At 38.1% G+C, this 20,077-nt stretch overlaps 1 protein-coding gene and 1 pseudogene across 34 annotated transcripts in view; both read left to right on the forward strand.

Moving 5' to 3' along the window:
• Nucleotides 1–20,077, forward strand: part of LOC122487360 (sarcolemma associated protein) — a 151,115-nt gene that overhangs the window by 68,543 nt on the left and 62,495 nt on the right. For all 34 annotated transcript variants that reach the window (XM_043587717.1, XM_043587737.1, XM_043587725.1 and 31 more), the window contains exons 3-4: nt 12,728–12,800; nt 18,773–18,809. In XM_043587717.1, the coding sequence (XP_043443652.1) occupies nt 12,728–12,800; nt 18,773–18,809 (110 nt within the window). The remainder of the gene's footprint in view (nt 1–12,727; nt 12,801–18,772; nt 18,810–20,077) is intronic.
• On the forward strand, nt 1,328–2,591 carry LOC122487363 (annotated as a pseudogene).

Here is a 20,077-nt window from a genome sequence, read left to right on the forward strand (position 1 = left end):
GCAAAAATATGTAAGATAAGGAATGAGGAAGGATACATAAACACAGATACAGGACATACTAAAAGAATTTTGAGAAAGTATTACATGTCAACCTATGGCAAAGAAGAAAAAAAACCTAGAGTAAATTGTTTTCCTAGCAAAATTACCCAAGATGTAAAAAACTTGAGTAAATTGATTTCCTTAAAAGAGACTAGGAAGTTATCATGGATTGACCAGAAATAGGCCTTAACAGCTGAATTTTAGCTTATTTTTAAAAACAGATAAATTTAATGTTATTTAATCCAAACATACATAAAGGTGGAAAACTGTCAAAATCCTTAGTGCCAAATTCTGATAAAGATATGGTAAAAAAAAAAAAAAAAAAAAGAAAGGAAAAGAAAAGAAAACTAGAACTGATTTTACTCGTGGCAATAGGTGAAAAATTCTGATTAAGGTATTAGTAAATTAACTTCAGAAATGAAGCTAGAATAAACAAAAAAGGAGATTTTATTCTAGGAATGCAAAAATGATTCAGTATTGGGGAAATCTAACCAACATCATCCACAAACTAAAACTAAAAAACACATTACTGTGTAACCAGCAGGTATTGAAAAGACACTTGATCCTTCTCTTCCCATCTTAGGTGGTGGCTGGCCTCCCTCCTCTCCAGCTCCATTTTACCTCTAGCCCTGGCTTCCCTTTCCTGTCAGGCTCTGAGGAGCCTGAGCACTTCCCATATCACTTTAGGGTGGCCTTATAGCCCCTGGCCCCTAGAGTCCTTGTGCTTTCTCCTTTCCTTGGGTGTTGGTCCCTGCCCTCGCCTTGCCATGAATGAGGAGTAAGATGTGAACTGTGATCATGCTGGGCACTGGGCTGATGGAATATATCCTGTCAGGTGTAACATCAGTGAATGAAAAGAAAATTCTTCACATTGATAAAAACCTATATTAAGGAGGAGAAAGTACATCTATAACACCTCTGGAAGATTTCTATAGAAGATTTAAAATACCAGGAGCACCACCAGCATTAATGGGGAGAGGAAGAGACTGGAATAATGTCTTAATTCCTAAGTTCCTTATGGCCAATGGTTAGCTGGTTATGATGGTGCTTTATACGTGGGCACCTGGGTGGCTCTGTCAGTTAGGTGTCCAACTCTTGGTTTCAGCTCAGGTCGTTGTCTCTTGGTTCGTGGGTTTGATCCCTATTCTGTGCTGACAGTGCGTGCGGTGCCTGCTTGGGATATTCTCTCTCTCTCTCTCTCTCTCTCTCTCTCTCTCTCTCTCTCTCTCTCCCCCTCCCTCCCTCCCTCCCTCCCTCCCTCCTTCTCCTCTCCCTGCCCCTTCCCCACTTGCCCTCTCTGTTTCTCTCTCAAAATTAACTTAAAAGAATTAAAAAAAAAATGCTACTTTATACAGAGGCTACCCGCTATCTGGATTTCAAAGTGACTGAAAGGAACTTTGTCTATAAGGAAGGAAAAAATCTACAAGATTCCTTCCACTGAAGCAGAAGTCCTGGCATCTAGCTAAATGGGACTGTTTAAAAAATGTCACTTCCCAGAACTTTTGAGAGTGTTGATCTTAAGAAGACTGCAATGAGAGAGGCTGACAAGAGATTTGACTTGGGACAAGATGTCATAGATTTTACTGGCCATGCCCTGGCACTTGATAGAACTGATGACTATTTAGATCAACCATGTTGTGAAACCATTAATAGATAGACTTTACGGTAAGTCTCTCGCAAGATATGGTAAAAGCCCATACCTTTATCCGCTCTATGACCTTGGACAACTGCCATAAGAATTTGCAGGGTTAAGTGCTATTTATGGTGGTACCTACATGTGCCTACACCTTCAGGTAGGTAGGTGGTACCTACACCTTCAGTAAACCACTGAAGAGATAATTCTGCAAAATGGAAAAGTGATCGGTGTGAAATATGAAGAAGAGGTTGCTTGCTATAAGCAGCTCATTTGTGATCCCAGCTATGTGAAAGACTGGGTAGAAAAAGCGGGCCAGCTGATCAGAGTTATCTGCATCCTCAGCCACCCTATCAAGAACACCAGGGATGCCAACCCCTGCCAGATTATCATTCACCAGAACCAAGTCAATTGGAAGTCACATATCTACGTCTGTTTGATCTCCTCTACACACAATGTGGCAGCACAAGGGAAGTACATCTCCATAGTACAGTGGTGGAGACTGAGGGACTAGAGAAAGAAATCAGACCAGCTTTGGAGCTTTTGGAACCAATTGAACAGAAATTTGTTAGCATCACTGACCTCTTCGTTCCAAAAGATTTGGGAACAGAAAGCCATATCTTTATTTCCTGTACATAGATGCTCCAACTCACTTTGAGACAGCTTGTGATGACATTAAAGACATCTGTAAGAGGATGACCAAATCCAAGTTTGACTTTGAGGAAATGAAGCACAAGAAAAATGACATCTAGGGGGAAGACTAACAGCAGTACATTTTATCAACTAATTAGGACAAACTTAACTTTTGACAAATGATGTATAGTGTATGAAATCAATACTGTATTGTAAGGCCTTTTCTTTTCTTTTGCAAAAAAAATTTTTTTTTAAATGTTTATTTTTGACAGAGACAGAGCATGAGCAGGGGAGGGGCAGAGAGAGAGGGAGACACAGAATTGGAAGTAGGCTCCAGGCTCTGAGCTGTCAGCAAAGAGCCTGACGTGGGGCTCGAACCCACGGACTGGGAGATCATGACCTGAGCTGAAGTTGGAAGCTCAACCGACTGAGCCACCCAGGTGCCCCTCTTCGTTTTTCTTTCTTTCTTCCTTCCTTCCTTCCTTTCTTTCTTTCTTTCTTTCTTTCTTTCTTTCTTTCTTTCTTTCTTTCTTTCTTTCTCCCTCCCTCTCTTTCCTTCTTTCTTTTTTCTCTTTTCTTTTCTTTTCTTTTCTTTTCTTTTCTTCTTTCCTCTTTCTTCTTCAACAGACTAAGCTGCAATGCAGTATTGATTTCACATAGACTTCACTTCAATGATGTCTGGCTCCATATGGCTCCAAATGACTTCTTTACTGCAAAATAAAGCCAAACTCTGAAAACAAAACAAAATAAACAAACAAACAAAGAACAAAAAAAGAAGAAAGAAAAGAAAAGGCATTTGATCAAGTTTAGGAGTTATTACTAATAAAAATTTTAAATGAATAGAATGAATAGAAAAAATTAAGTAAAGTAAGAATTCTAATTAAAATAGAATAAAAATAGCGCAAGTATTATACAGGTGTAAAATGTATGAAGTAAATTTACATATCAATAAGGATAAATTTCAAACATTATCTCAAGCAAATTACAGAAGGATGTGTGTGGTACAATTCTATTTACATAAAGCATGAATTAATGCAAAACAGTACTACATAGTGCTTTTGAATACATTTATAATAAGGATATAAAATTATGAAATCACAAAATAGTTTTTAAGGATGTATGAAAGGATTTTTTTTGCATCAGTGTGCATAGAACAGAAAAACAATGGAAGCATAATTTAAAAAATGCCTGTGATGTAGCTATTAAAAAGATTAAATTAGGATTATATGAATTGCAGGGATTTCTATAAGATATATTGTTGAGAAAAGAATTACTATTAATAATTTCTATATTAAGAGTCTTATGCTCTACCGACTGAGCTAGCCGGGCTATAATTTCTATTTTAAAAAGTCTCAGGGCACCTGGGTGGCTCAGTTGGTTAAGCGGCTGACTTCGCTCAGGTCACAGTCTCACGGTTCGTGGGTTCGAGCCTGGCTTCGGGCTCTGTGCTGACAGCTCGGAGCCTGGAGCCCGCTTCAGATTCTGTGTCTCCCTCTCTCTCTCTCCCTGCCCCTCCCCCGCTCATGCTCTGTCTCTCTCTCTCTCTCTCAAAAAAATGAATAAATGTTAAAAAAAAATTTTTTTTTTAAGTCTCACCAATCCCTATAAATGTATACATATACGTGTATGTGATTGTTTGAACATAGGGAAAAAAGCACGGAGGGATGCGTGTGGTCATTACTATGAGTCGTTCTGGAGTGGGTGGAGAGGAAGAGTAAAGAGGATGGAGCCAAATGAAAAAGGGTGGGGATAATAAAACTACAATTAAAAACCTTCCACTGCCTGTGACATTTATGTATACATATAAAATAATGTATGTATAAAAGGAAATTTCAGAAAATAGACAATATATGAAAATGGTTTTTTTAATACATGTATGTGTATAAAATCATAATTTTATTAAAAAGGTGATAGGAACCTGATGTCATTGAACATACCCATTCATACTAATGTCTCTTCTATTCCAACCTCTCCAAAACAAGCTGATTTTGATGTCTGGCTTTCCACATAGTGTGACTCCAGGAAGAAAACTCACTGGTCAGTACTGTACAAATAACCTTCCCTAAAGATACAAAATATTGTAAACAAATAGGATGACATTCTAACAGGTTTTTTTTTTTTTTAAGGAAGTGAGGAAGAGAGAAAGTCAACCTATCATATTTTCCTGGAATCGGGGCCTTAGGAACCCAGTGCTAGCTATTCCTCTGTTCCCAAACTCACAAACTGCTCAGACAGGGCATGAGTTTTCTGGGTCATGTAACATTTCAGTAACCCTCTGCTGCAAAGCTTGGGACCAGTTAGTTCTGTAAACTTGACATATAACTGCACTCATTTCATCACCGAGGTCTACTTCACCAATATCTGTTCATAGGTAAGCCCCTGTGAGCAAGGGGCCTAGTATGAGCAAGGTCAGTGGTGTCTTCCTTTTGCATTGTGCTCAAACTGCCCTCAATTACTTTTACTCCCCACAATAGGCCTTGTCTTTTCTGGTCTTCAAGCCCTTGCACATGCTTTTTCCTTTGGCTAGAAACTTTTCTAGGCTTGAAAAGGTGCCTTTTCATGTCCCTTTTGCACACTACACTCCCCTCTGTGTGTTTGCCTCCCTGACTAAACTGTAAGCTGCACAAGAACAGGCAGTGTGTCTGTCTTCACTGTGGAATCCCCGTGCTCAACCTGGCACATACTGGTTAATAAATTTTAAAATGTCTTATGAATCTTATTCTACCATGTTACAAAAGTTCTTTCTACCACCTTATCTCAACTAAGATTTTGACAACCTTCCTCCTAACCCAGAAGCTTAATATGAGGATCAGAAACTGGCAACCTTCTTGTTTCCCACAACCCTTTTTATTTTGCTGTGACTCAGTTACCTCTCTTTAACCTATCTAAACTTTATTCATCTAATAAAATGGGACTCTTGATACTACTACCTACCTCAAGGTTTATGGTATGATGTTCAATGTGAATGTTGGTAAAGTGTGTACAAAGTTCTCATCTTTGGGACAGGTACTTTTACTATTAACAAAACCTTTGCCAGGCACCTGTACCATCTCTTGCCATTAAGTCTACCTCTCTTTCTCAGTAGCTGCAGTCCCAGGCTCCTTTACCTGTCTGTCCTTTCAAACCTGTCATTGGCCATTTCAATTCTTACTAACTTCTAGACTGCCCCTTCACTCTTAATTTTGCTGTCCTTGTTTATTCCTAGCTTTTGGTAACTTTCACCAGAAACTTTACTTCCTTCACTTTCTAGCTGCTAGGGAAAATCACAAAGCTGATTCAGCAGAGACTGTGCCAGATTTGCTGGGGTGACTAAGAGAATCTTTCTGATGGCATGGCAGTCTTCTTTTGTTCATTTAAAAAGTGGATTATCAGGGTACCTGGGTGGCTCAGTTGGTTAAGCGTCTGACTTCAGCTCGGGTCATGATCTCACAGTCCGTGAGTTCAAGCCCCACGTTGGGCTGTGCACCAACAGCTCAGAGCCTGGAGCCTGCTTTGGATCCTGTGTCTCCCTCTCTCTCTGCCCCTCCCCTATTCGCACTCTGTCTCTCTCTCAAGAATAAAAACATAAAATAAATAAAATAAAATAAAAAGTGGATTCTTGACCCAGGAATTATCTGCACCACAATTACCTGCAGAACTTTTAAAACTATGGATATCTGGATCCCACTCTTCAGTCCTAAGAAGAAGATTTGCAAGGTGTGGAGACTGAACATACCTATTTTTTAAGTTTATTTATTTATTTTGAGAGAGAGAAAATGTGCATGCATAGGGGAGGGGCAGAGAGAGATGGAGAGAGAATCCCAGGCAGGCTCCATGCTGTCAGCAAGGAGCTCACTGTGGGGCTTGATCCCCCGAACTGTAAGATCATAACCTGAGCTGAAACTGAGTCAGCAGCTTAGTCGACTGAGCCACCCAAGTGCCCCTGAACATACCTATTTTTTTTATTTTATTTTTTATTTTTTAAAATTTACATCCAAATTATTTAGCATATAGTACAACAATGATTTCAGAAGTAGATTCCTTAGTGCCCCTTACCCATTTAGCCCATCCCCCCTCCTACACCCCCGCCAGTAACCCTCTGTTTGTTCTCCATATTTATGAGTCTCTTCTGAACATACCTATTTTTTAAAAGCCTTGGCTGTTCTTTTGGAAACTAGGTTTAAGAAGCCTGTTCAATTAAGTTTCTGGCAGCAGCTGTGTTATATGCTTTCCCTTGTCCTTGAGCCCCTTATAATTACCCTGTACATAGCTTAATTTCCCCTTCAAACTAGAACATTCTACTGATTTCCCAATTTCTTGTATTATTCCATCATTCTCTCAAACACTCAGAATCCTGGTATTTTTTTTGAATCTTGTCTCTTCCTTACCTCTAGCAGCTGTGCCATCCAGGTCATTTGTCTCCTTTCCCTGCTCCTACTTGTTTCTCCTGGTGACAACCTCAGGTGTTACACTAGCTCTCCCCTTCTCACTGCCATACTCTGCCAATCCATTGCCTCCAACATATCCTTCTGTTACACTTTTGGCATTCTCCTTGTAGAAGGCTGTGCCATACTGTACAATAAAGTCTGAAATGCTTAATTGTACACTTGAGGCCCTCAAAAATATAGATTCAGTTCAGAGTTTTTATTTTGTTTCCCATTACTTTCTTGAATATATGTTAAGCTGTTAAACTAAAATAGAGGTAAGATGGTGTATAGAAAAGATTCTTTTGAATCCTGGCACTGCCACTTGCCGAAGGTATGATCTCAAGCAAGTTAACTTTAGCCTCTTTGACCTTGTCTTATCTGTCTCATCTGTCATATAAGACATAAAAATGACTATCTGCATGGTTTGTTGTAAGTAGTTAACATGTATTGTGTAATTAGCCTGGGGCCTGGCACCTAGAGGGCCTTGAAATGTATTCTTTCCCTGCTCTCTCAAGTCTCCTCCAGCTGTTACATCCTACTCTTTCTGTGTCTTTGCTCAGGCCGTTCTCTCAGCCTTTCCTTCCGTTTCCATTTTTTGAAATCTTTTTTTTTTTTTTTTGCCTTTTTAATAAATCCTTCCCCTGCCCTTGTCCATTCCAAATTCCCATAGTATACCTCTTATAGCATTTGTGAAAAATGTCCCCCTTGGTTGTTAGGTTAGATACTTCTTGTTCTCTCTACAAAATAAATTGAAATCTCCTCGAGGACAAGGACCTAGTCATAATCATGTTGGTTTTCCCCGGCTTTACCAGCATACTGCTTTGTAGCCAGCAGATTCTCACTGAATATTTAGCAAATAGGTAAAGCCAAAGAACCACTACTCCTTGTGCATAAATCAAAAAGTAAACCAACAGTAAGTATTGCTCCATTGTATGCTAGAGAAATAAAGCTGCAAATGAATTCACATGCACAGAGAAAGGATTTTTCCCTCCAAATAAATAGCTAAAAACAGGATTTCTGGGAGAAACAGCTGACTCTGAGTCTAGGCAGGAAATGTACAGGGTGAGCCTAGAAGATTCTGTCATATTATAAAGCAGTGAAGCTATCTAAGACTGGTAGGATTGTGTCAGAAAACTCAGGAATTAACATGGAGTTCCAGCTGATCAAAGATGGGACAGTTTGCACATCAAATAATAACAATGGTAGATTGAAATATATCAAATGTGCTTAAATCCATGAATTTAAATAATACAAGAAGGCAAAAAGATTTGATCACCCTTGGAAGCCGAGACAAACCATTCTGAAAACAAGTGAATAAAGAGAAGGCATAAACCATGTATGCGACCTTTCCTATAGAAATTATTCCTGGTATATACAATTAGTTGAGGAGGGAAAGCTTTTTATTACTGTACTCCAGCTCACAAGTGAAGACAGAATGATAGAATATCAATACAAAAAAAAATTCTTTAGAATTAATGTTACTTGTCTCTTCAGCGAACTTTCCCTACCTCTTTTCTGACTTAAAAAAAATCTTTAAGTCGAAAGCTTTATGAAGGGAAAAATTCAGGAATGAAAGTTTGGGAACTCTTTTATCTTAGATTGCAGTCAAAAGACAAACAAATTATTCCCCAGTTTGGAAATGTTAACACCTCTCATTTAGGTCTTGGTTTTATAAATGTTTCTTGTACTTCTTTGGTCTTCTTCCTGTTACTTCCAGTCATTTCAAGAGATCTTCCAGGGGTGTCTGGGTGGCTCATTCGGTTAAGCATCTGACTCTTGATATCAGCTCAGGTCATGATCTCACTGTTGTGGGATGAAGCCCTGCATCAGGCTCTGTGCACTGGGTGTGGAGCCTGCTTGGGATTCTCATTCTCTCACTTACTCTCTCTCTCTCTGTCACTCTCCCTCTCTGTCTCTCTGTCACTCTCCCTCTCTGTCTCTCTCACTCTCCCCCTCTCTCCCTCCTTCTCCCTCTCTCCCTCTCCCCTTCCCCCACTCTCCTCACTCTCTCTCTCTCTCAAAATAAATAAATAAACATTAAAAAAAAAAGGTCTCTCAAACTACTCAAATATAGAGTAGTGTTGATCTTCCTACTCAGTGCAGGAATAGAGATAGAATCAGACTACAACATATCGCAGAAGTTTCAGTCTCCCAGTCCAGGGCCTTAAACAGCTTTTTAAACTAATCACAGTGAACATGAGTCTTTAAAGTGATGTTTGTGTGAAGAGGCAATAGAAAAGGCTGACTTCATACCGTAAAGTAAATATATTAACTCAAAAGCAAAATAATCTGTGTAAGATACTAGAGATAAAAACCCACAAACGACAGCTTGGGTAGTCTTCATTTTGATTTTTAACAAAGTCTCACAACTACAAGTAATTGCAGATTTTTCTCCATAGATACCTTATTTCTTTGGTTCAGACACATCTGTTTTTCATGTTTTAACATTTCTGAAATTTACATGTAGCTTATAATGCATTTGCATACAGGTTCCCTTGCTGTCAGAAAAAAAGCACATTCCTATGAAACCTTTTCAAAATGGCATAAAGAAGCAATTACCATGAATTTATGTGGAAAGAGTTTTTAGAGTTCCCAGACCCAAAAAGTAACCTCTCTTAGGCTTTTCTGTTACCTTAGGACATATCTTGCTAATAGATGCACAAAATAAACTGAGATTAAGTACAGATGCTCACAGACACAGTTCAAAGTTATGGCAGTTCAATACTGAGCTGCTGAGTACAGTTTGTGGGGAAGGAGCTTTGTGGGAGTGTTCTTACTACTTCTGTTAACAGCTTGCTGCAAAACAAATGCTGAATGCTGCTTACACTTTGATTTTCATAATTAGCTAAAATCCTTTCCAGTTATTTCTTTCAGTTAGGAAAACAGGTACTAATGTAGGTTTTTCATAGATGCAAAGTAATGTAACACAAACTTTTAAAAAGCAATGGGTGCTTGTATTTAATGTGGCAGTGATCCTGTGGCCTCCTTAGTCTGCCCAAGAAACTTTTAAATTGTGTGTTTTACAATTAATTTTGTCTTTGAATCTTGTAAATATGGTAAATAATGTTTCTGAGTGAATTTTGAGTGAAATTTGTTTACAAAGTACTTCATAGAATATTTTACAGCAGTACTTTTCCAAAGTATCTTTTTATAATACTGTACATATCATATATAAAATACCCTAATATTAGTTCCTGTGTTAAGTGTTCTGAAAACAGGGGCCAAGGATGCTCAATGGTCAAATAAGCTTGGAAAATGCATCTTACTTTTAGAGCCTCATGATGGACAAAAAGTCCTTTAAGCTCTGTGAAAGACTTGTAAAAAAAAAAAATTCTTTCCATCTCTTTTTACCAAGTATTTCCCAAACTTTTCTGACCCCCAAATCCTTTTTTGTTAACACCTGCTAACACTCCATTTTGGGAAATACTGCTATGTAGAGTTGATTAATGTAAGTGTTAGAACAAAACATTTTTATCAGGTAGTTTTAAATACTTGCCTGTTGCAAATTAAAAAAACTGTTCTGTGCATCTAGTTATCACAAGAACCTTTTCAAAGGCAGGGTTGGCTAGACTAGATGGTCAGCTTAGTCAGACGTGATCTTTAACTGCTTTCAGTAGTACACCAACCCTGTGCTACCCAATCAGTATTAGCCCTTGATTCATCTCACACATTTGTACGTCAGTCCAGGTGCTGGACTTTGGGGTGATAAATCTGAGCAATGGGGGGTGCCTGGGTGGCTCAGTCGGTTAAATATCCAACTTCGGCTCAGGTCATGATCTCACAGTTTGTGGGTTCGACCCCCACGTCGGGCTCATGCTGACAGCTCAGAGCCTGGAGCCTGCTTCAGATTCTGTGTCTCCTTCTCTCTCCACCCTGCCCCCACTCGTGCTCTGTCTCACTCTGTCTCTCAAAAATAAATAAATGTAATAAAAAAAATTAAAAAAAATAAGTCTGAGCAATGGAGATTCTGATGTAATATATCACAGCTTGTCAGCTCTGGCACTGCAGTTTTATTCTATTTACTCACTACACCTATTTTTTTAGACTTTATTACCAATTTAATAAATATATTGATCAGGTGTCAGTACTCTTGGATCTTCTTGTATTGTGCTCGTGTATTTATTGTAACCTGTTTATAGTAAATCTCTGGGAGAGCCATAGAGCTGGGATGAATCTGTCCCTTCCTATGTTCTGCCAGGAAAAGGAGGGAGTTAGGTGGTTCTTGAAAGTGTAGGTGAACCCTACTGTCCTCAAAGTAAGAGATGTCTTCACCCCTGGTAATTAAAGCTGTAAAATATTAACCAGACATGTGCTTTGGCATATTCAGTAATCATTTATTAAATGCCTAGTTTGTACCGGATAACTCTCCCTAGTACAGGATTTAAAAAGTGAAAAGCAACCAATCCTTGTTCCTGTCACAGAGTTGACTCTAACTGGTGAGACAATAGTTGTATAAATGATAAATATTCATAATGCAATGTGTTCAGTATTATAAGAAGTAGATATAGGAGACTTTGGGGGACCTCTAACTCAGATACTGAGTTTGGTGAAGGAAGTAGAATGTCTGAGCTGAATGGATAAGTGGCATTTGGTTATGGAGGCAAAGGGATAAAGGACATCACTGACAGAACAGCTTGTAAAGTGCATGGAGTTGTGAAAAGTCTTGCACAGGGTGTTTTTGGTAGCAGGATGGAGGATGAGGCCTGAAAGGAAGGAAGGAGCCCAATGTTTCAGGGCTGTGATTGCTGTTTTAGGCAGTTTAGAAGCCTGTCCCATAGATGGTTCCTGATTTGTGTTAGCACTTTTCAATAATAAGTTAATGAAAATTGAGTAAACTATGCTAAATTTCTTAAGTTTACTGTGTATTTCCAGATGTCGGAATAATATCCATGTTTATAAGATCATCTTGATGATTCATGGGTTTGAGCACTTAATGATTTACCTGTACCTAAATGCATTAGCTCTATTCTTAATAAGTTTCATTGAAATATAATTTACTTGCAACACCAGTTTTACAAGCACAACTCACTGAGTTTTGACAAATGTATACAGTCCTATAATTGCCACCGCCCTAATCATGACACAGTAAATTATGCATATACAGTATATTATGCATTAGCTTTTAAATTAGATTTTGGTACACTAAATAACTCTTTGAACCCTAACCCTGGAAGATGTAATCTCTGAAGGACAGAGACATAAAAAGCCATCAACCTTAAACCAGCAAAAAAGTTTTTTTCTACAAAGCCCATATAAAAAGAGAAGCTCTGTATAAATGCTGCTTTTGGGGGGTTTTGTCTCTTGAAATCCTCAGAAGGAAGAGGAGGAAGTAAGAAGCAACAGTAAGAAATTGTCTACAAAGTGAGTGCTGTAATGTTATATAAAAATGTTTGGGGGTGAAGGAAGAAAAAGCACCAAGAATACAGAACCACAATTTTAGATACTGAACTGGAAACCTCAGACTTGAGTTCTACCAAAATCTCTGATACTTAATAACAGAGTTCAAGAAGCAGTCTCACTTGTCTGAGGTCTTGGTTTTCTCACTCATCAAATGGGGAATTGAGTGGCATATTTCAAGCTGTATTATGCAGGATGTTAGAGTTTTGTGAGGCATGGGTAGAAGTTACAGGTTGAGGACAGGAGAACTAGAAACTAGGGCTAACTTCTAAATTGGGGAATAGTTGGAGTTAGGTTTTGATGCCAACAGATGGCAGAGAAAGTGCACTTCCTGACCTCAATTGTATTTCCGTGTATTCAACTGACCTTTTATGGACTGTCACAGCATTGGAGGCTAGGACTTAACAATTCTCTCTGTAATTCTGCCTTGCAACTGTGATTCAGAATGAATAGAGGGGACTTTCTCCAGGGGAATAAATATTGTCATTAAGCCACCAGATTTTTTTCTTTCCTGGAAGTTATTACATTTAAGAATAAAATATATGTTTGAATATGAGAGATGTGAAGGTTTGTATTTTTAAAAAATTACTTTATCCATCTTATTTGTTTTTTTAACCAGTTACCCATGGGTGTATTGTTTCTACAATAAAACTTTTTCTACCAGATGGTATGGAAGCCCGGCTCCGCTCAGAGTGAGTATAATTTAGTTTTTGTTTCAACTACCTTGGTTAATAATATTCTAGATGACGGTATACTGTTAACACTTGAGGATTATTCTAATAATGGTAGAAAATTAATGCAGTACTTTTACAATATAATATACTTCATTTTAATTACTTTTCATGTTAGCTACAATTCTAGTAAATAATAATGTATAAGGAGGCAGGTTATTTTGTTTCCAAAGTTAACTTTACAGTTTATATTTTGATGGATAATTAGTTGTTTTAAAAAATTTTTTTTAACGTTTATTTATTTTTGAGACAGAGAGACACAGAGCATGAACAGGGGAGGGTCAGAGAGAGGGAGACACAGAATCTGAAACAGGCTCCAGGCTCTGAGCTGTCAGCACAGAGCCCGACGCGGGGCTCGAACTCACGGACCGCAAGATCATGACCTGAGCCGAAGTCGGCCGCCCAACCGACTGAGCCACCCAGGCGCCCCTAAAATTTTTTTTTTAACGTTTATTTATTTTTGAGACAGAGAGACACAGAGCATGAATGGGGAGGGGCAGAGAGAGAGGGAGACACAGAATATGAAACAGCCTCTAGGCTCTGAGCTGTCCGCACAGAGTCTGACGCAGGGCTCGAACCCACGGACTGTGAGATCATGACCTGAGCTGAAGTCGGACGCTTAACCGACCAAGCCACCCAGGCACCCCGATTAGTTGTTTTTAAAATATTTAGGGTATGTAAGTCACTGGTGAATGATAACTGTATGAAAAAAAATTTTTTTTTAATTTAGTTTATTTTGAGAGAGAGAGAGAGTACAGATAGGGGAGGGACAAAGACAGAGGGAGAGAGAATCCCAAGCCCTGATGCAGGGCTTGAACCCACAAACTGTGAGATCATGACCTGAGCTGAAACCAAGAGTTGGATGCTTAACCAACTGAGCCATCCAGGCACCCCTAAAAATATTATTTTTAATGTTTATTTATTTATTTTGAGAGAGAGAGTGCTCACACTCGTGTGGGTGAGAATGGGAGAGGGTCAGCAAGAGAGGAGAGACACAATCCCAAGCAGGCTCTGCTCTGTCAGCACAGAGCCTGACGTGGGGCTCCACTCACGAACCCTGAGATCATGACCTGAGCTGAAATCAGGTCTGGTGCTTAACCTACTGAGCCATCAGGGTGCCCTGAGTGATAACTGTATTTTGATCTGCATTTAATAGAGGATTCTTAAAGTATAATTACCTCTGAAGTTAATGCCAGTGTCATCATCTTTTAGGACCTTGAGGGGTGTTGATATAGTTAGTAGCCTATTTTGATGGGAATTTTGGAGGGATTTTCCAATGCTGCATTTTTTTTTTTCCTGAAGCAGTGGAAAGATTACTTAGAGGAAAACAAATATGAAAGAGAAGAGTTACTCATAAAATGTAAATGTTAAGATCTAAACATAAGTACATTTTAATCTTGGAGCTTTTCACAGATTATCATTATGTAGTAATCATTAATTAAACCATTTTTTTATTGGGTGGGGGAAGACCTTGAATATGCCAGAAGCTTTTTTCTATACCCAGCATAATACTTTTTATCCTTCAAAAGCGAAGACAAAGATCTGAGGATGGGAGGTTAAGATAAGCAGTAAGTTGAAGGCAAAGTAGAGTAGTGAGAGGAAAGAATGAAAAAGAAAGCAGGGAGGCTCTCCTATTACCATGACAGTCTGTGCTTTCATTAGAATTACTATATATTTTGCTTCAGTTAGAAGCTACCAATTTTTGGGGCTCCTAGGTGGCTCAGTTGGTTAAGCATCCGATGTCGGCTCAGGTCATGATCTTGCAGTTTGTGAGTTCAAGCTCCGCATCAGGCTCTGTGCTGACAGCTCAGAGCCTGGATCCTACTTCAGAGTCTGTGTCTTCCCCTCTCTCTGCCCCTCCCATGCTCATGCTCTGTCTCTCAATAATAAATAAACATTGAAAAAAAATTTTTTTTAATTTGAATTCTCTCTATATAACCTCTGGCAAAATTATCCCAGATATAAAAAAATTAAATTAAATTAAAAAAAGAAGATACCAATTTTTGTTAGCTTTAAGGATATCAGAAGCAAAGCAAAAATTTTTAAACATTTTATTTTATTTATTTAAATCTTTTAAATATTTATTTATTTATTTATTTATTTATTATTTAAAAAAAAAAATTTTTTTTTAACATCTATTTATTTTTGAGACAGAGAGAGACAGAGCATGAACGGGGGAGGGTCAGAGAGAGGGAGACACAGAGTCTGAAACAGGCTCCAGGCTCTGAGCTGTCAGCACAGAGCCCGATGCGGGGCTCGAACTCACGGACCGCGAGATCATGACCTGAGCCGAAGTCTGCCGCTCAACCGACTGAGCCACCCAGGCGCCCCTATTTATTTATTATTAAAAATTTTTTTTTAATGTTTATTTATTTTTGACAGAGAGAGAGAGAGAGAGAGAGACAGAGCATGAGCTGGGGAGGGCAGAGACAGAGGGAGATACAGAATCTGAAACAGGCTCCAGACTCTGAACTGTCAGCACAGAGCCCAACGCGGGGCTTGAACTCACTGTGAGATCATGACCTGAGCCAAAGTCAGACGCTCAACTGACTGAGCCACCCAGGCGCCCCTAATATTTATTTATTTTTGAGAGAGAGAGGGAGAGAGAGAGAGAGCGCGTGCGTGCGAGAGTGCACACGCGTGCACAAGCAGGAGTGGGGGAGGGGCAGAGAGAGAGGGAGACACAGAATCTGAAGCAGGCTCCAGGCTCTGAGCTGTCAGCACAGAGCCTGATGCAGGGCTCGAACTCATGCACTGTGAGATCGTGACCTGAGCCGAAGTCAGATGCTTAACCAACTAAGCCACCCAGGTGCCCCTAAACATTTAAAATTCATAACAATCTGTTTCCTATTCTATATTATAGTTTAATTATTAAAAATACAGTTTACTTTGGAAGCTTTAATGTGACTCAGCTTTTATGAGTCAAGGGTTAAGTTTTTAAAAATAAGAATAACTATTAGTCATCTAATGATGTGTGACTTCTTAAAAACCTTGATATTTCTGTGTGATAATGAGATTTTTCTTTCATGGAGTTAAAAACTTTGAGCAGTTATATAAAGGGTTATCTGTAATCTCAGGTTCCATCTAGTAGGGCATGTGAATTTCTCAGTCTATGTTGTGAATTGTGTCCCTGCCCTTGTTTCCCCAATGCTTTTCGTCTTTGTCCTTGTTTCCTTATTGTTTGGTTTTTCTTATGTGGTTAAATATTAGCATTTAGAATTTTGCTGCCAATCTCTTTGTATACAACCTGGCTGACTTTCTGGAGAAGACGAATTTGGGACAGGCACTTCTCCAGAGCTGGAGGAAGATCAGAATAGCCTTTAGAGGCAGATGGTCTGTTTCAAAGCCAGACTCCACCTATTCTGTGACTTGAGCAGGCCTCCCTTTTCTCATTTGAAAAATGAAGATAACAGTAGTACTTGTGGAGCAGGAATTTTATGAGGAGGATTAAACAAGTTTGTGCACTTAAAGTTTTGTGTAGTACCTGGCATATATTAAGCACATGATAATCATTGACTGTTTCTATGACTGTAATCTTTTATAGCAATCAAGATATATTTGAGTACACCAGAATTTTAGAGTTTCAGATACATTGTATACATAGCATTTAATGCTTTTAAGATCTTCACTAGATAGTTCTCAAAAAGCTGGTTATTGGGGTGTCTGGGTGCCTTGGTTGAGCATCCGACTCTTGATTTCTGCTCAGGGCATGATCCCAGGGTTGTGGAATCGAGCCTTGTGTCACGCTCCACACTGAGCATGGAGTCTGCTTAAGATTCTCTCTCTTTCCCTCTGGCCTTTTCCCTTGCTTGCACTCTCTTTCTCGAAAGAAAAAAAAAGATTCTTTTTTCTTCCTTGATTTTTATTATATCACACAAATATTATTTTTTAAAGTAATCTTTACACTGAACATGGGGCTCAAACTCATGACCCCGAGATCAAGAGTTGTATGCTGTACTGACTGAGCCAGCCAGGCACCCCTGTACAAATAATTTTTAAGTGATAACAGAGAAATTGCCTGTAATTCCGCAGTCCTAACACTAAATAATGGTTTTCTTTTTCTGCATTCCCTTATTGCATATGAACTTTTCTTAAAATCCAAACAGAATACATCTATATCCAAGATAGGTTCTGTAAAATACATACTATACACACACAAATACTTATTACTTATGGAATGTTTAGCTGGATTTTCAGCCTTTGGTTAACTAAATTTTCATAAGAACAGAATATTTTGTACTTTGGTCACGAAGAAAAATGGAATTAAAAAACCATGAGTACTATTTGCTTCTATTTAGACTTTCTTAAGTTCATTTGCCTATATGTGCGTATCTATAGAGAAAAAGGTATATACCCCAAATGGTTACCTCTGGGTGCTGGCATTAGGTAGTTTTTACTTATTTTCTCTTGCTTTACTGCACACACATAATCAATATGTATTACTTGTATAGTGAAGAAAACAAAAGTTATGTTTAAGGTATCTATCCCATGTTTATGGGGTAGAGAGAAAAACTAAAGTTGGCATAATTTTTTAAACCTTCATTGGGCACCAGCTTTTCCAGGGCGTTGTGGTAGGTTCTGGGCATCCAGAGGTAAATTGGTCACAATGCCTAAAAACACACATGTAAAATTGAAGATATAAAGGGTTATATGATCTCAATGGGAGTCTGCACAGGATCATGTGTGTTCAGAAGGGAAGGGTGTGCTGGTTCTTAATATTCCATTTTATTCAGCATTTTAGTGTATTTGTGACTAATTGAATTGAAGCAGTACTTAGGATGTTTGTGGTTATTACAGTGGGATTAGAATTGTCATTTCTATTTTTAAGTCATAGATCAGTTTCTCATTAGTTTACACATAATTAACCAGTTGAATCTAGGAGCTTTCCTCTAGTCAACCTTCAAGGTGACCATTATCAGAGTAGCGTCTAGGATATGGAGTGATTAGCCACTGGGAGGGGACGTGGGTAGCAGCCTTGCTTCGTGTTTTCTCTACTCACCCCAACCCCCATACAGTAGCTTACAGGCATTGTAAAATAGGGCCCCTGGCTTCCTTAGCTGCTGTGTTCTCATGGAACTGGTAGTAGGATCAAGTGCTACTATGTTAAAGGTACTGTTTAAAGCTCTTTATTTATATTAACACATTTAATACAATAACCCCTGGGCTTGTTTTTATGATTATCCCCATTTTATAGAGGAGGAAGATGAGACCTATAGTGCTTAGGTAACTTGCCCAAGATTATACAGCTCGTAAGTAGAGCCAGAATTCAGACCCAGGCTTCTGAGCCTGCATACTAAACTGATACACTATACTGCCTATCTGTCAGTACTTTATAAGGCTGAAGAGGCAATTAGTACCAATTGTACTGTCTGTTTGCTGCTTTAAAGAGGTATACTGAGTTTAGTTTCCTACTTACATTTAAGCTTTCATTTGTTAATGTGTGAAGGGGCTGGGTGGAGAAGAACAGTAATACTGTTTGGTTAGCTAAAATTTTTCTCCTAGAGCAAGTTTCCAAATTATAGCTTTCTTTCAAATAGAACTTTGGTTTTTAAGACTTTGTGTATAGGAATATTTAATTTTAAAAGAATGTAACTTACAGATTCCAAAATTAAAAATGGATATGTAGAAGTTGTAGAGCCCAGAAATTCGCTAGAGCCCTCGTTAAATAGTGGATCCTCAAAAGGCATTTAATACGTTTTGAATTTTGAATTTGTGTTTAAAAATATATTATGTGTAAAAAGTAGATTTGTGTATTTATTACCTTGTTTTCTAAGAATGCTATGTATTTATGAAGGATTAAAAATAATTCACATTCTTTTAATTATATGAAAGCAAGTGTAGCAACTTTGGGGTTTAAGATATTCTGGTACTGTCCTACTCTGTTTCCTCTGTTGTCAGGAAATTAGATAAAAATTCTAAATTTTTCTTTTCAGTGTCATCCATGCTCCATTACCAAGTCCTGTTGACAAAGTAAGTTAGTAATGATTTTTTACAAACTAATTCAGCTATATTGCTTTGCAAAATGTTTTTGTTTGTTTTTAATATGCTTTACCTAGAAACTTATTTTTCTTCTGTAACAAAATACATGCAGTGTATATAGATATTTGGTTATTGCAGTCCTCTATCTGGAGAATTTAGGGTGGATGTTTCTTAGGAAAAAGCTTTTGTTATCTCAAGTAAATGGCTGGTTGTATAGACTAGGAGTACTTGTTTTGTGCCTAGCCAGAGGTACGAAGTGTTAGTTACTGCTGTTTATTCTGGAATACAATTCTGTCTAGAAATATTTATTAAAGCTTTCTACCCAAATATTCACCCAACATGTACCTACCCATAGAAATAACAGAAATATGGGTTTACAGGAATTGTTCTTTTATTGTCCTTGAAAAGCAGTTTTATTTAATCTGATTTGGTCAGAAACTTTGTGATAATTACTTGTTAGTATTTTCCTCAGAAATAATGGTGTAATAAACTATAGATATCATTGCTTCATAACAAAAAAAAAAGATGTCTTTTGACATTAATGTAGATGTTTTTTCTTAGTGTACTAATTAACTATTGGGAAAATATTTTACATTTTTTTCTTCCATGTGGATAAAGACTGAAAACCTGCCTGAAACTGAAGTTCTCTGTTAAATTCCTTTTTTAGAAGTAAAAGTGGCTAATCATCAAGTTCAGCAATACCAAGAATTATTTCAGAAGTAAATAATGACCTTGCCAATATAAGACTAACTTTTAAAAATAATGCCACGTCTCTGAATTCTAGTTAGCATATTTAAAAAAATATGCTTTCTGAGCTTAATCAGGAATGATGCTATTAACATCATTAATAAGTTAATACATAAGACTTAGTAGTATTGATATGAGTAAATGTTACAACAGCCTATTAGTACCTTCTTTGGTTGGGGGGGTGGGTGGTGGTGGTGGTGTGTGTGTGCGGAGAAATAATGCCATGGTTATATGTTCCACACTTGGGGGAAACCCTGATAGAAGGTAATTTTTCCTAATACACTTGAATTCTAAGTATTTTTTCTAAAATTTATAGTTTATTTTTTATTTTATTTTATTTTTTTAACATTTATTTATTTTTGAGACAGAGAGAGACAGAGCATGAACGGGGGGAGGGCCAGAGAGAGAGGGAGACACAGAATCTGAAGCAGGCTCCAGGCTCTGAGCTGTCAGCACAGAGCCTGATGCGGGGCTCGAACTCACGGACCGTGAGATCGTGACCTGAGTGAAGT

This window comes from Prionailurus bengalensis, chromosome A2 (genome assembly GCF_016509475.1).
Source record: "Prionailurus bengalensis isolate Pbe53 chromosome A2, Fcat_Pben_1.1_paternal_pri, whole genome shotgun sequence".
NCBI classification, from domain to species: Eukaryota; Metazoa; Chordata; class Mammalia; order Carnivora; family Felidae; genus Prionailurus; species Prionailurus bengalensis.